General features: G+C 40.5%; 2 protein-coding genes across 10 annotated transcripts in view; both read left to right on the top strand.

Moving 5' to 3' along the window:
* Positions 1 to 6,669, top strand: part of phactr4b (phosphatase and actin regulator 4b) — a 28,673-nt gene extending 22,004 nt beyond the window's left edge. For all 8 annotated transcript variants that reach the window (XM_077526509.1, XM_077526507.1, XM_077526510.1 and 5 more), the window contains 8 exons: positions 955 to 1,480; positions 1,624 to 1,898; positions 2,761 to 2,959; positions 3,105 to 3,160; positions 3,543 to 3,604; positions 3,698 to 3,835; positions 3,937 to 4,013; positions 5,215 to 6,669. In XM_077526509.1, coding sequence (XP_077382635.1) covers positions 955 to 1,480; positions 1,624 to 1,898; positions 2,761 to 2,959; positions 3,105 to 3,160; positions 3,543 to 3,604; positions 3,698 to 3,835; positions 3,937 to 4,013; positions 5,215 to 5,230 — 1,349 coding nt within the window. In that variant the 3' untranslated portion in view covers positions 5,231 to 6,669. The remainder of the gene's footprint in view (positions 1 to 954; positions 1,481 to 1,623; positions 1,899 to 2,760; positions 2,960 to 3,104; positions 3,161 to 3,542; positions 3,605 to 3,697; positions 3,836 to 3,936; positions 4,014 to 5,214) is intronic.
* A 1,171-nt stretch (positions 6,670 to 7,840) lies between these two features.
* Positions 7,841 to 15,027, top strand: rcc1 (regulator of chromosome condensation 1). 2 transcript variants are annotated; one of them, XM_077527910.1, is made up of 11 exons: positions 7,874 to 7,969; positions 8,043 to 8,113; positions 9,310 to 9,403; positions 10,358 to 10,545; positions 10,682 to 10,861; positions 12,348 to 12,444; positions 12,534 to 12,656; positions 12,741 to 12,881; positions 13,869 to 13,985; positions 14,063 to 14,215; positions 14,323 to 15,027. In XM_077527910.1, the coding sequence occupies exons 2-11, from the start codon at positions 8,087 to 8,089 to the stop codon at positions 14,493 to 14,495; spliced, it is 1,293 nt and encodes a 430-aa protein (XP_077384036.1). In that variant the 5' UTR covers positions 7,874 to 7,969; positions 8,043 to 8,086; the 3' UTR covers positions 14,496 to 15,027. The 2 variants fall into 2 exon arrangements, with proteins under 2 accessions (XP_077384037.1, XP_077384036.1); XM_077527911.1 differs by lacking the exon at positions 8,043 to 8,113 and having other exon boundaries at positions 7,841 to 7,969.
* Positions 15,028 to 16,002: the final 975 nt, after the last annotated feature.

The raw sequence follows: 16,002 nt of genomic DNA, 5'->3' as shown, positions 1-16,002 counted from the left end.
ACTTCATTCAAATCTTACAGTGTACATGTACAAGTTTACTGAATGGTATTTTCTAAATTTGAGTAAAAAAATCGCAACAATCGCCTTGTAAATTCATATCGGGATTAATCGGTATCAAATCGAATCGTGACCTATGAATCGTGATACGGATCGAATCGTCAGGTACAAGGCAATTCACACCCCTAATATATATATATATGTATATGTATATGTATGTATATGTATATGTATGTATATATATATATATATATGTATATGTATGTGTGTGTATATATATATCTATATATATATATATATATATAAATTTTTTTAATTGGTCTTAATATTTTTAAAACATAATAGTTTTAATAATTGTGACTGCAATTATTGGCAAAATGATCGTGATTTATTATTTTTTCCCATAATCGGGCAGCCCTAGGTTGACTCAAGATCATATCTGACTCTCGCATGCTTATGGTCTGCCAGCTCTCACCAAGGCTCACCACTTAACATGACTTTAAAACCTTGATATACATTTATTTTTAGGAATAATTTCGTACAATTGTGCATGTGACTTAAGAGTGCATCTGAGCCGCTTGTCTGCAAGTTTTTTGACACCAAGACACTGAGTTTGGCTGTGTTGAGCATGCAGGCTGTTTTTCGTCTTCTCCGTCTCTGTGACCTGGGGCACATGTTGCACACTAGCGTGTTCGATCGATGTGTGCAGCCATGTTGACACAGGTTATGTGATGTCATTCTCTGTATGCATTCATGCTCAGTCAGACATGCAATTCCAGTTGTTAATCTGTATTCTGTCAAACTGGATGTCTCTAACGTTTACAGCTGAAGAAGCATGTGCTTTCATTCCACATTAGAAGATGCATAAAACGAAAGCTGGGATGCTCACTTCCCGGCAGAGGTTTTATATTTTGTTTTATGATTCAATGTTATTAATTGCACATCTGTCTTGAGCAGGTGACATCGCTCAAGCTGCCCTGGGCGCCAGTCTCGTCCCGGCGAAGCCCTCCCCGCCGATGCCTCCAAAGAGAACCACCCCCGTCACCAAACGTAACACCGACGACTCCTCTGCTCCAAGCCACCCCCTCATGCCCTCGCCGTTGTCTCTCGAGGACCACAGCTCTGTGAGCTTTCAGCTGCCTCCGCCTCCCGTGTCCCCTCCGCTTCCGTCGCACATACCTCCTTCTCCGCCCCGGCAGCAATTACACGCCCACCACCTTCCTCATCAGCACTCTTACCCGCACCCGCTGCCCCAACCTATACCGATCTTGTTTGATCCCCCGAGTCCTGTCACTGAGTCACCCCAGCGCCCAACTCCTGTCCCACTGCACATCATGATCCAGCGAGCTCTGTCCAGTCCCGGCCCTATTCAACCCAACCCAGATGGGTCACAACGTGCTCACACATTGCTGTTTGAAACACCTCCAGACTACCAAGCTGATCGAGGTCGCCCCCTTCCTGTCAGCATCCAGCCACTAAAACTGTGAGTTCGACTTTTTAGTAACAGATTCCCTGAATAGCAGCTAGAGAGTATTTACATTGTAAATGCTGTTTGTATGAAAACTGGTTAAACAAACGAAGCGTTGTTTTTAATGTATGTTCTCTGACACTTTTCTTTTCTACTAGATCTGAAGATGACTACTCTGAAGAGGAGGAGGAAGACGATGACGAGGAGGAGTACAACGGGGAGATACCCCAGCCTAAACTAGAGCCACGGAGCCGCCGCGGTTTGGTTGTGGATGCTGGAGTTTGTCTCCCTGGTGGAGAAAACAGTGAAGATGACGAGGAGGAGGACGAGGAGGATGACGATGACGATCATGGCATTCACAGAGAGGATAGTGACTCAGATGGTCCTGTGCCTTTTAAAGAGGAAGAATCAGATGAGGAGGAAGAGCCACTGAGTAAGCATCGTCGTATCATGACTAAAACAAGTATTTGTGTACATGTTATTAGCATAGCTGCAAATCACAGTTTTCTAAAGTAAGCTTAACAACATCCAACTACACAGTGTAGAAAAAATGGCTGTCAATACACTTATTAATTTGACTGCTATTTTGCTGTTCAAAATTGTATACACAGCTTAGCTATTAGCATGTCTTCTCCAACTTTCCTTACTACTTTCGTGAGAACGTGACTTCCTTCTCTATCTTATTCTTATAGACTCTGCAACATGTTTTTAGCCACACTAGAAGCTGCATGCGTCCAGCCCAGTGCAGTTGATTCTCAGTTTTGCTATTCAGTGTCTTTTTATGACGCGAAAAATGCTAATTTTTCTTCGCAAACTATGATGCAAAACTGCTTATTTTGAGTCCTGTACTGACGTGTGAAAATATTTAGCTAAATGTAAGACCTCGGAGTATCATTATTTTGCTAAATTTTCACATTACTGAGGGATTCTGATGTGGCCCCACCTTCTGCCATCTAGTGGAAGAGCATTTAATTTCCTCATACTATAGGTTCTTTCATATATGCACAATGCACAATTATCTGTCATGGATGAATATTTTTCGAACTAATGAAGTAAAATTGGACAACAGCCCACCTGCTAATTTCTCATGGCAACTTATGTATAGGGTGACCAAAAAAAACAATTTTTTAACAATCCAATAAAAACAAGAGTGATGGAAGAAAGATATTTTATTCATAGAAACCTTAAAACATGCCATTTACAATAAAACAACCATCCCAGATGAGATGTTTCAATTTCTATGAAAAAATATAGCATAGCATATATTACAAATGAATATCTCATCTGTTATCCAGGTGCCCTGGCCAGCAAAGTGAAGAGGAAAGACACCCTGGCTCTAAAGCTGAGCAGCCGTCCCTCTGCACCCGACAGGGACAGATTTGCACAGGAGAGGAGCGCGAGGGATGACCAGCCGCCGGGACAGGCTGGCCTCACCTGGCAGAGCAGGGAGCAGTGGGAGGCCATTCGCACTCAGATCGGCACTGCGCTTACAAGGTAAAAAGTGACATCATAACGCTGCTTTTATGCAATTCTAATTGACAAGGGTGAGTTTGCGTTCGAAAATCTTCTGTTGTATTTATGGCTTACCAAGCACGGAAATGGTTTAAAAATAGATCGTCATTGCTTTTCTTCCCATCAGACGTCTTAGCCAGAGACCCACTGCTGAGGAACTCGAGCAAAGAAACATCCTTCAACGTGAGTATTATCGACTTCTATTTTCCTCTTTAACCTCTTGCTGCTGGATATTTGATATGGTAAGCTCTTTTGTGAAATTCTGTCACTCCCATTTCAATTAGTTTCCATGTACGACCTAAAATCTCTACTTTTCCAATCATTGTCCTAGCTGAGATTTTAAGTCTATTATCTACTTTTTGTTTTTAAAACATCTGCATACTCCTAAAACAATAGTCAAATTTACATCCAATATCAGTGGAGGAGAAGGTTTGAAACCTCAATAACTGAATGCAGTCTAATTTTGTGAGCTGCTTTTCATCGCCTTTGTCTGCACGTCAAGCCAGACTTGAATACAGTGTCTAAATTAAGCCCTTTTGTTGTTTTATTTCCTGTCTTGTTACAGCCAAAAATCAAGCTGACAGACAAGCAGAGGTTAGAGAGATTAAGCGAAGACTGACCAGAAAGGTGAGCACCTGATGTATTTCACTGACATGATGTGTCCAATTGTATATTCGCTGTGTATTGAACTAGAACTCTCCTCAATCATATTTCTTGTAGCTGAGTCAAAGGCCTACAGTTGCAGAACTACAGGCCAGAAAAATTTTACGATTCCACGAGTATGTGGAAGTCACAGATGCCCAAGACTATGACCGCAGGGCAGACAAACCGTGGACCAAGCTGACACCTGCTGATAAGGTATACACACACGTCTGTCAGCTATAGAAAACTCTGTGAATGCATAAATCTCTTACTGTCCAATGTGATCAAGTATGTATTGTCCTTGTTATTTCTTCTAGGCAGCCATCCGGAAAGAGCTCAACGATTATAAAAGTACTGAAATGGAGGTTCACGAAGAGAGCAGAATCTACACAAGGTATACATTTTAAACTCGCTATGAAGTGAAAATGTCTTCGAAATTTGACTCGTTGTTCGCCCTGTAAAATTTGAATGATTAAAAAAATGGGCAAGTATAGAAAATGAGGCTTCAATTTATGAAAAATCACGCTTTTGTCTCTGCTCTCAAACACTGTGGGTGTGTCCGCTACGTGAGTGAAACTATGACTTGCTGAAAAATAGGCGCTACGTGGTCGAAGCATCTTTCTTATGACAACACATCCCAAATATATTTGTGCCCCAAAAATATATAAGCCTCTAGTCACTAGAGGAATATACCGTACCAGGTCGTCACTTTGATTTTTACGGCAAAACTTTTTTTTTTTTTTTAACCAGCCCTCTTCTCTCTGACTTTGTTTCCATGATGAACACGCATTCACAGCTCACAAGGCACTCTAAAGTTGTGCCTTTGGATTTTTATTTTGTTTGTTTTCCACTGACTCTTCCGCCTTTCTTCCCTGATGTGCGCACCCTCATGGCTGACGGCAATATGCTCTAAAGCAGCCATACCAGTCGACTATCTAAAAAGATGGTTTTAGGGTGTAGCTTAGCTAGCTAGCTAGCTAACTGCATGCTGTAATTGTGCCGGTGTTGGTACCAGATGTGGTCGGGCTGCCAGATTGTATCGGAGTCGCCTACAGATGATGTCACGCTACAGGATTGGCTGGAAATTGTCCGTTTACAATTGTTCAATAAAGTTATATGAAGAAAAAAATAATACTGTTGACGTCAAAACATTGTAAAAAAAATATTAAAGGTGTCGTTTAAATAACAAAATGTATGGACTAAAAATGTAAATAAACCTAAGAATATAAAAGCAGGATACTTTAAGATTGAATAAATTATAAATAGATTGAAGTGCCTTCGTGCTTGCCGGTGACGCAGCGCTAACGAAATGTGTGATTCAGATGTGTTCACTTTGGTTTGGTTTCTTTTTTAGCTGTTCACAAATCACAATACATCACAAAAACAGTCTTAATGATAATAGGGAAACATTGACAACAAATGGTGAAAAACAGTTTAGCGCTTTAGCGCCACAAATAATGGCTACATAGTTATCTTCAGACATGTATGATGTGTTTCGAAGCAAGTTTCTGAATTAAGGTCTTTAATAGAAGAAATGGTATGTAAATACAATCTTTGTACCTGTTTATACCTGAATGATGTCTGCTTCCTTTTAGGTATCACCGGCCTTAGCATCCTACCCTCTTCAGCTGGTGGAAGAAGCACTTAAAAGTCTCGGTGGCAAGCAGTTGCTGACTATGCGGACAGATCGGCCCTTTCTCATTTCCTGAATGTACTGTACAATTGATCAGGGACAGCCTGGAACTGACTAGAAACAAGAATGCTTCTCGCTTCCCCGCCATCGCCCTCACGGAATTATTTTCAGCGAACAGGTGGTGGGAGAAGATGCAGTATTTATCCCAGACAACAGGGGGAACCACGTGCCAACCAAATGGAGACATTTGCAAAGGACCGACAGTGCAGGGCTTCAACCCTCCCTTCTGCTGTAATGTGGTGTCCTCAGGGACCTGGATCTAGTTAATACCTTTAATGCGGCCTCATTCTGTGTTGCCTTTTTCTTTACTGTGTGTGACAACGCTAACTCATTCATCTTGTTAATAATGTGAGAACATAAAGTAATAATAGTTAACAAAAGTGGTAATTCCAGCACTCCACACAGTTAGTAATGGCTATAGTGCACGTGGACTGGAGGATGAAGACTGGGATATTCTGTTTTAGGATTGGACATCTCTGGGATATTGTGTTTTTATATTCACTGTACAGATTGCTATTATAATATCTTAGAATGAAACTCAGAAAGATCTAATTACAAAATGTGTAATGCACAAGATATTTTATATCATAATTTTGATCACATAAGTAGTGACGGCTTTTTGTGTTGGAGATTTCCTTGGCTTGCCTGTATTTAAAGTTGTGTTGTGAGGTGGCCATTTAATAAGCGTGACTCTTTAGAATTTGAATTTGTGTGCCAATGTACCCAATGCCTAGAAAAATAATAGGATATTGGTATTCATATCAACTATTTCTGAAATCTACTGCATGAGCCAACAAGGATCCCAGTGTCATTGGGTCTGGAAAATCTTTCATTTATACTTTTCTATGAGTTTTGTACTACTCTTTAATCACACATGCAATCTGTAGCCATTTTATATAAGGTCATGCTGGTGTTGTCGACCAATACAATGCAAGTTGCTGTGGTGGATCAGGGGTTTATCACAAAAAAAAATCAGAAAATGTATGAACGGTCAACAGGGGATCATTTTGGCTGGAACTTTTTATCCGCAACTGTTTTATTTTGTAGTATCATCTGGCCAGTAGCTTACAGGGTTCTCTATTCTGTGTACAGGTGGATTGTAGGTTTCACTGATGCTTCTGTATATCTTGTCTTCCTTTCATTTGAAAAGACATTTTAAATAAAGTTATAGGTTGCTATTTTTTAAGCACAGAATCTTAGTTTATAATTAAGTACTACAAGAATGGGAATGAATATGTACCCTCTCTGTAAAGCAAGTTCATTTTTAATTGAATGTGAAGATGTACGGACTGACACTAGTTTTTGTTTTAATTGTACATATTGACATCTGGATCTAATTAAAATCTTACAGCTTGAACCCTTTGTGCAATGATTCATCACTTGCTCAGCAATTAAATCACTTCAGTTAGTGTTCATAGGGCAAATCTGCGTAAATTCTTCTGTCAAGCGGGGCATGGGGGATTCAGTGACACCTGGTGTCGAGTCACGGATCCGCTCTTTTTCACTTTACGGTTATTTTGACAGGCTCTGTTTTTCCAGAGGTACGACCACCCTAACCTTACTCTCGCAAGATGAATATAACGTCTAAATATTCCAACTTACTCAACAAGGTTTTTTTTTTTTTTTGCCCAGGGCCAGCTGAGATAGGCGCCAGCACCCCCCGCGACCCTTGTGAGGAATAAGCGGTCAAGAAAATGGATGGATGGATATTTAACTATAATATGCATTAGCATATGCAACTAGCATAGACACGTACATAGACGAAGTATTTTAGGCCAGTGTTTGGCACACTTGCTCTCTAAACAAATTGGTGTAAAGTATATTTAACATATGATTGTAATAAGACGGCATGATCAGTGGTAGCGTGTTCATCTCCCAAACCAGTGGTTGTGGGTTCAATACTGGATTCCGGCATGACCATAATGAAGTGTCTGAGCTCAGATACTGAGCACTGAGTTGCCACTGCTGCTTCTCCATCAGTAAGTGAATGTGAAGTGAAACTTAAATATGTCTTGAGTTTGCTTTCATAGTTGGAAAAGTACTAGCATTTTACTAAATCAAGAAAAAGTGTTAAATAAATTCTACATAGGTGTTAAGTAAATTCAACATCATGAGGATTGATAATTTTTATTTAACAATATCAGGTAAATTCAATACAATTACTTTTAGTAAATACAACATGATAATGTTGAATAAATTCAACATAACAGCGTTGTGTAAATTTAACACAACTGTATAATGTAGTATTAAATTAAGAACATTAGCTAAATTTTGGTCACCCAACATTAATCCAATTTAAATGAAATAGTTATGTGGGTCCGGTTGACGTAACCGTGTTATTTAAATCTGACGAAGCATTTATTTGAGTGTACTCTAAAAAAATAAATCCGGTCAATTATATACTTATTTCAGATTCCGACGGTTGATGTCTTGAAAATTATGCTGAGTGTCATTTGCATCGATTATTTGAAAATCAGCCATAAATATCATTTAAATTGTGGAGATTTTTGTTCTCCTGTTCCTTTAAGGAGGCAAAGCGCCCAAGTCGCGACCGAAGTTATCGCGAGAAAAGCCATCCAGCTACTGTCCTGAGACCGGAAGCAGGTTGCGCACCGCGCTCTACGTGTCCTTCCAGACCACACGTAAACTAGTCCCAGGTTTGTAAACGTAACACAAACTGTCGCATTTACTTGTTTAGCACTAATACAACAGTCAACGTCTGTGTTTCAGCCTCAACCATTCCTGAATGTCACGCTAGAGCCGCTATCTAACTAATGCTAGCAGTGGTTGGGTCATACCATGTGAGTGAATCTGTGCTGAAAATACATTTTGGCGGCAACCCTTCAGTTTTGTACGGAGCCCCTAAGGTGACATGGTAGAAAAAACAAGAAAAAAAAACAACAGCTTTTCGTTATCTCGCAAGCTTTGCGAGGTAACGCAAACGTTTTTGGGAGGGAACGCAAAATTGTTGTTGTTGGGTTTTTTTTTTTCTTTCTACCATGTCACCATGGTCCGTGTACTTTTCGGCCATTCGTTTTTCCTTCTGAAGCAAGGACACGGAAAACAGGGAAACAAACCGATTTACGTTTTTTGTTTTGATGTATATGAACAAATGACGGGGAACGAGTCGTCTCCCGTTTTTGTTGAAATGAAAAACGGGAAACGCACAAATCGGGAAATGAAATGTGGCCGTAAACCGTTTTTCGCAAGCTGTTTTCTCCTTGACCCGGAAGCCGTTCATCTTTTGCGACACGTTGCTGCTGCAGTGGAAGCTTGCTTCCCTCTAGTGTCTGTTTCGAGGCCTCTCTTGGCGCCTATTCTTCGGGATTTCGAAACACACCTTCCACACAGTTTGTGTCGCTAGTCACTTTTTTTTTTTTTTTTTTTTTTTTTTTTTTTTACTTCAAATTGTGTTTAAACATCGATAAACCAATATAACGAGCATATAAATGCAACTACCTGGCACTCTGCGAGCATTCCAGGATTCAACAAACTGTCTGATTCCAATACTGGCAATCTGGCATGCCAGAGCTGAGACACAAAACTTGACAACTCCATCCTGGAAATCGAGGACTTCTTGATCTTGCAGATGTGTCAGACAGCCCTTTGTTTTGTAGTTAACTCTGTTATTTGCCTAAAAAGTTATTTATACATGACCAAGTACATTTTGCTGGCGCTCAGTTTAGTTAAAATTCAAATTTAGTTAAAGGCACAGTCTGCCAGTTTCACCCTGGAAAAGGCACTTTTTAAATACAGCATTTAAACAAACTACTTCTCAATTTACAGATCAGGGCTTGTCACCATTTCTGGTGACATTGGACATTGAAATTGGATAATTGCCTGCAACACATTTGATGATATCTCAATCATTGCTGAAAAGATGCTGTTCCATGATTTGAAGTACAGTCATATAGGAAATCACGTTTTGCATTTACTAAATGAAATAGTTGTAGCAGTGTAATAAGTTCCTTATTGTTTCTTCATGTCTTCCCCATAGGATTCAAGTGCTCCCTTCATAGTCACTAATAAGATGAGCCCAAAGCGGAAGTCAGCTTCAGCCTTACATGTGAACGGTGCTAAGAAAGTCAAAGGTAAAAGCATTTTCAAAGCAATCAGACTAACTCTATTTGAATTAAATAACTATTCATTTGATTCTCAACTAGTAGGTCTGCACTCTGCATGTACCCAAAGTGTGGTCCACCAATTTGAATGTGACTCAATGCACTAGTTCTCGACCAGGCTAAGGCACGCTCACATGCACCATACTGCCTGTTTATGTATTTGATTATTTTATATTCATGGCTGAGTTTTTTTTAATTTATATTTATTTTTAAATTATTATTTTTTTTTAATACGTGTAGTCTAAGACTATGTCAAATTCCAACTTTGGTACAAATTTGACTTACGTCACCAGCATACTCCGGAAATTTAAGCTGAGGATCCCATACAGTGAAATTATTTTATGTGCATCCAAAGTCAGGCTCCGGTATTTTTTGAAAGAACATTATTTGGCACATTATTTATTATTACTTAGCACTTAGCTGTAACAGTACATATATTCCTCTGTGTTCCTTCACAGGACATGTTAGGTCAGGGACAGGAAGTGTAATTACGAGAATATTGATGATTTGATGCAGAATCAGACTCCATTATTTGGTCGAATACTTTTTTGGTCATTACTTTATTCTTCAGTATTTGTGTAACTTCACAACAGAGATTAATTGGCAAAAAATGTGCTGTTTCTTTTTTTCTTTTTTTTTTTTCTGGTGGTAATCTTTGAATGGCGGTCATCAAGGCTAGCGAGATGCTTTTGTCAATAGGTCAAACTCAGGCAAATGCAGATATTAGTGCATGACAAAAGAGAACAAGCGTGATGCATAAGCCTAGCCAGATTTATAAAGTATAAGTGGAGGAAACCCCAATATATTTTCAGAAGCTGTTTTTGAACAGGACGCTTACTTTATGGGTTTTACGTCGATAAAAGTGGATTGCAACTTGACTTGAAATTGATGTTGTCAACTCATTGGTCTTTGAATCTGTGCCAGTTTACCACAGGAGTCATGGTACGCAGCCGGGTAACGTTCTTGTTCTGGGCCAGGGTGAGTTCGGACAGCTGGGTTTAGGAGAGCACATCATGGACAGGACGAAGCCCGCTCTGTTGTCCCTACCGGAGAAAATGGTGCAGGTGGTGGCTGGGGGCATGCACACTGTGTGCCTCAGCATCACCGGTGTGGTAAGTAATACTAATAAAGTTACTTAGGGTTAATAAAATAACAAAATAATAGGGTTCCAAGGATGCATTTGACTTGTTTAAAAAGAATTGAAATCTAAAGGAACACTTTAAACATGAGCAAATAATTTTTCCTTAGGTTTACACGTTTGGCTGCAATGACGAAAAGGCCCTTGGTCGGGACACGATGATAGAGGGGTCGGAGATGACTCCGGAGAAGGTGATACTCAATGAGAAAGTGATCCAGGTGTCAGCAGGAGACAGCCACACGGCCGCACTAACAGAGGAAGGAGACGTATATGTGTGGGGCAACTTCAGGGTCAGTTGTCTTTATTTTTGCTCCTAACCCGCCAAGATTGGTTAAAATTGTAAACAAATAGCTTGAAAAAGGAACATGTTAATATTTTTTGCTTGTTACACCTCAGATTATAAAACTGTGCAAATTTTTGGTGTGTCAAGTTAAATTGTTCCATAAGGCACAGCTTGAACAAGATATGTAGCCCAAAATGTCAAATGTCAAAAATCAATTTAGAATTCATACTAAAAAAACATGCAATAACTAGTAACTACCGTACACAGAAGTAATATTTTCTTGTGCGAATGTCACATGAACACACTCAGAAAAGAGGTGAGACTAGGTGGTCATTATCGGATCCTTGAGCAACTGTGATGTCATTTTCAGTTGACAAGTGGCGAAATGGCCACCACCTGAGATGGGTGGGGGTTGGATTTTGCTGCTTAATTCATATTCCAGATCTTATATATAATGGGGTATATGCCACAGAAGAGGCGGGACTGTTTTTTGCACAACAGTTTGTTTCCGGTTCGGTTTGCGACGTGTGGGCTGCGTCAAAAATACTTGTGCTTCCGACTTTGTTCCCCTGGGTTGCGCGTTCGCAACCCGGACCAGAAATACACTGATGTGCAAAATCACGTCCCGTCTCTTCCGTGGCATTTACCCCATATAGTATCATTTATACTAATTGATCTGCATTGAGCTTTACCCCTTGATCCATCTTAGAATAATTATTGGGAAAAAAATCTGTTGTCACATTCCTGCATGTTGCTTGCAAGCAAAGATTTATTTGAGCGCAATTTGAGCCCAACACTTCCACTTCCATCTGTCCGGACAGTTTTGTTGTCTTTGAGTCTCCTGAGCCAAGTTTTACCGTTGTTAGCTTGTCTTTCCCCTTTTGCAACCACTTAGTTGACTCCCCACCAATTGAAAAGCCCCCCCAGCGAACACCACAGCCACACACAAACACACCAATCACATGCTGCACTTGCTCATCCCCTCTGAGCTTATTTAACACTTGTCGCAATTAAAGTATTTGAAGACCGGGAGACGAAATTCATCAAGTCAAAGTAGAGATTTAACCCTAGTTTAATCTCATTGGGTTGTTTTCATCCCTCTGGATGTCATGTTTGTCACTTTTTTTTTCTTTTTTTTTTTGGTAGTCACGCATTTTCATTAATACCGTACTCAGTGGCTCACTGGTAATTACATCTCTATTATCTCTGCCTACCGCCAGCATTCCAACTCCCTTTATTAAGACTGGAGCGGATTTCCCTGAAGGAAGCTCACTTACTGCTTGAAGTACACTGCATAGCAACTGTTCAATCAGCATTAGTATGTCCGGTTGGATTGGTTGATCCACATGTGTACATACTGTATCTAAACGTGAATCACATTCTTTGATGTATGTATGTTTTGTCAGCATAAAATCCACTGGCATGCTGCCATATCTTCCTGTGCAGTGTGTATGGGTGATTTCAGCTCATTAATATTGCTACTTTCCCCACAGGATAGTAGCGGCGCTATAGGTCTCCTGGATGCTTTTAAAGCAACTGATGTTCCAACAAAAGTTCCCTTGACAGAAACGGTCGTCAAAGTTGCCTCAGGTAGTAATGGGTCATGTAACCATCACATCCTTTCGGTGGGGGATAGCCTTGCCTTTGTTGTTGTTGCTGCTGACGTAATGTTTTAACAGGTGCCGACCATCTTGTAATGTTGACCATGGAGGGCAATCTTTACACGTCAGGCAATGCTGAACAGGGGCAGCTAGGAAGGGTGCCTGAGCAATTCTCATATCGGGGCGGCAGGAAAGGCCTCGGTGAGTCGCGAAACTTCACGGTTGCTGTAGTATTGGTCACCTATGTCCCATGTACGAGTTCACTTCCTGTTCCTGTGATCGTAGATCGTCTGTTGATTCCCCAGATGGTCAGAACCAAAACCAAAGTTCACTTCATAGACGCCTTCTGTGGGTCGTACGTCACATTTGCCGTGTCCAAAGACGGACACGTGTTTGGATTCGGCCTCTCCAACTATCACCAGTTGGGTAAGTATCCTGCCATTTTGTATGTGGCATTGCTCCTCTAACGGATATAAGTTTGCACTTGCTGATCTGAGCTAAAGACTTTATCAGACGTCAAGATTATTACTGAATTTACCTATTTGGCATAAAACACTTGTACAAGCTTGTTGCCTGAAAGGGAAACAGTTCGACAATGAACAGAACAGCAGCTTGATGCAGTTGGCTAGTACACCAATGCTAACAGAAAAAAACATGTTTTGTGAAAGCAACCTTGTGAAAATCATTCTATCACTTGATGTTGTTATGATATGCTAACCTGGATAGCTGGAACCTAGTATATAATCTTTCAGACATTTCAGTGTTTGGGACCTGCTAAGTGGTCCAAAAATAATCCGGCTCCAAACTCAGTTTTTGGTTGTGGTTTTTCATCGAGTTTTTTCATTCAGAAATTTTAAGTCTGTAACTTTTACAAGGAGAGTTTTGAGTACATTTTACAAGTTTATTTAAAAAAAAAGAAGAGCTCTGTAAGCATTGAGGAACAAACCCATGACCTTCAGCTTGGGTGAGTGTCACTCTACCACTTGAGCCGTGCCGCTCCTTCTATGTGATAGTATTTTGCTGGAGTCAGGTGGAATCCTGTGTACCTCCAAGAGACTCAGTTTGGACACACCAGCAATGCAGTACAATGACAAACAGCAGGTGTGGCATGGCTCAGGTGGTAGCGTGTCTGTCTCCCAAACTGAAGGGCATGAGTTCATTCCTCAACGCTGACATAGCTTTTTTGTTTGTTTGTTTTGTATTGTTTGTTTTTGTTTAAATAGACTAGTCAGTCTTGCTAGTTTTTTTTTCTTTTTTCCCTCAAATAAATATTACTCCACTCTTTTTTTTTTTCTTTTTTTTTAACTACAGTGTACAAAATTCTGCATCCTTGCCATTGGGACAAGAAAGAAAAAACAAAAGTGATTGGTGATGTGACTAATCCACACACTTGTATTTTATTCACACATCCAGGCACCAAAAGCACAAACATGCATTTTGCCCCTATGAAACCGACCTCCTTCAAAACCACTTCGAAGTGGGTTGACTTCTCTGGAGGACAACATCACACGGTCTGCCTCACCTCTGACGGTAAACTGAAGGATTATTTTAGTAGTTTGTTTGTTTGTTTGTTTTTGGTGCAGTGCTGACTCTGAATCCTGTTTCAGGAAATGTGTACAGCCTGGGCAGAAAAGAATATGGGCGCCTTGGCCTTGGTGAAAATGCTGAAGACAAAAGTGAGCCCACGGCCGTCAGCGGGATCGAACCAGCCTGCGCAGTGACATGTGGAGACACCGTCAGCTTTGCTGTCACCAGGGAAGGTGAGAAGTGGTGCCAGATAAATGCCAAGACGCCACCCTACTCTTCAAGTGAAATTTAAACAACCTTAGTTGTATTTGCTTTGAAATGTTGTTCATGCCTCTTCTAGGGTATGCATACGCTTGGGGACTGGGCATGAACAACCAACTTAGCACAGGTGAGGATGACAAGTGGAGCCCTGTGAAAATGACTGGCAAGCAGCTGGAAAACTGCGCAGTACTGATGGTATCCAGTGGAGGGCAGCACACGGTCCTTTTGGTCAAAGACAAACAGGAAAGCTGATGAGGTTCTCAGGCATGTAATGATGCTTCAGCTGTGTTTACTGTGCCTAAAATGAGGGTATTGGGGGTGGATGGTTTTTGATGTCTTATTATGGCTGAGTCGAAAAGGTGAGGTCAGCTAAATGATCCTCTTGGTTATATAACTACTGTACATGGTGATGGACTTTCACTGTCAGGAGGATGAATACAAAGCTATTTTTTTAAAAACCCAATTCCGCGGATTCGGTGCATTTTCAATAAAAAGTCATTAGTATGACTGAGCTTTTGTGTGAGGTTGGACTTCAGGTGTGCACATAAGAGCCTTTTTAAATTAATTAGTTGCGCCCATACTGGACTTTTAAATATTTTTTCTTCCTTTTCTGTAGAGCAATAATTGCATGGTTTTTGGTTCAGACAGAACGTTTATGCCATTTGAGTCTGTCAAGCTCTGCTGCCCAGAGAAACTAGTCAAATATTTTTCATTGTGTTTGGGTCACTGTTCTTTACTTTGGCTACTGTTCCTGTCAGAATAAATTTAAACGTTTTACATATTGTTTGTGTAATCCTTTTTTATTGATGCGCACAGATTTTTACAGCTCAATTTGCCTCCCATTGTCTTCCACTTGTTGAACTAGGTCAAAATTTTCAAAGCGTGAAACGTCACAGAATGTTGCAAAAGTGTGTTGGTTCGCAGTCAGCAGTTTGTAAAATCTTAGACCAGTGTTTCCTAACCTATAGGTTCGATCGGGTTTGGTGATTCAGTCTCAGTGGTTCGGTGGAGGTCAAGACACATGGCAAACTCAAATGTTTCATGATACTATGTTAAACTACTGTATGTTGAAGAGGGGAAAAAAACATGAAAGTGGTTGGACGAATATATGCAGTGTGAATTCCCATGCATGTATAACGCAGTGTTTCCCAACCCTGGTCCTCGGGGCACACTATCCAGCTTGTTTTCCATGTCTCCCGATTCCAACACAGGTGAGGATCGTTATCAGGCTTCTCCAGAGCTTGCTAATGAGCTGTCATTGGAATCACCTGTGTTGCAAATAGAGAGACATGGAAAACAGGCTGGATAGTGTGCCCTGAGGACCAGGGTTGAAAAACACTGGTATAACGGAACATATGGTGTTCCACAGGGTTCAATTGTGGGGCCTCTGCTGTTGTCATTGTAACTGCTGCTGCCCCAGGGTTCCATCTAAAGAAAGTGAAATGTCTTGCTGTACCAAGAAGACCTTATTATGGCACAATAGAAAAAGCAATATGTCTTGAAAATAGAAAATGCAAAACATAACAAATGACATACAAAAGGGAAGAAATGGGAATCAACATTTGTGACCGAACTGTAATAAACCACCAAAAGGAAATGGGATTTACATCGGGGAAAAAAGTAAGGCTGCAAGTAGGCTCAAGAAAATCAATCATGGTCTGGATGAGAGTGATATTCAGTGATGAATCACAAATATGCATTAAGCAAGGTGATGGGACTGAAACTTGTTGGCTGCCATTCCAATGACTTATGAAGCGAA

Source organism: Festucalex cinctus, chromosome 7, assembly GCF_051991245.1.
Source record: "Festucalex cinctus isolate MCC-2025b chromosome 7, RoL_Fcin_1.0, whole genome shotgun sequence".
Taxonomy (NCBI): Eukaryota; Metazoa; Chordata; class Actinopteri; order Syngnathiformes; family Syngnathidae; genus Festucalex; species Festucalex cinctus.
The sequence above is the reverse complement of the archived record's forward strand: the minus strand, read 5'-3'. Positions and strand labels throughout refer to the sequence as shown.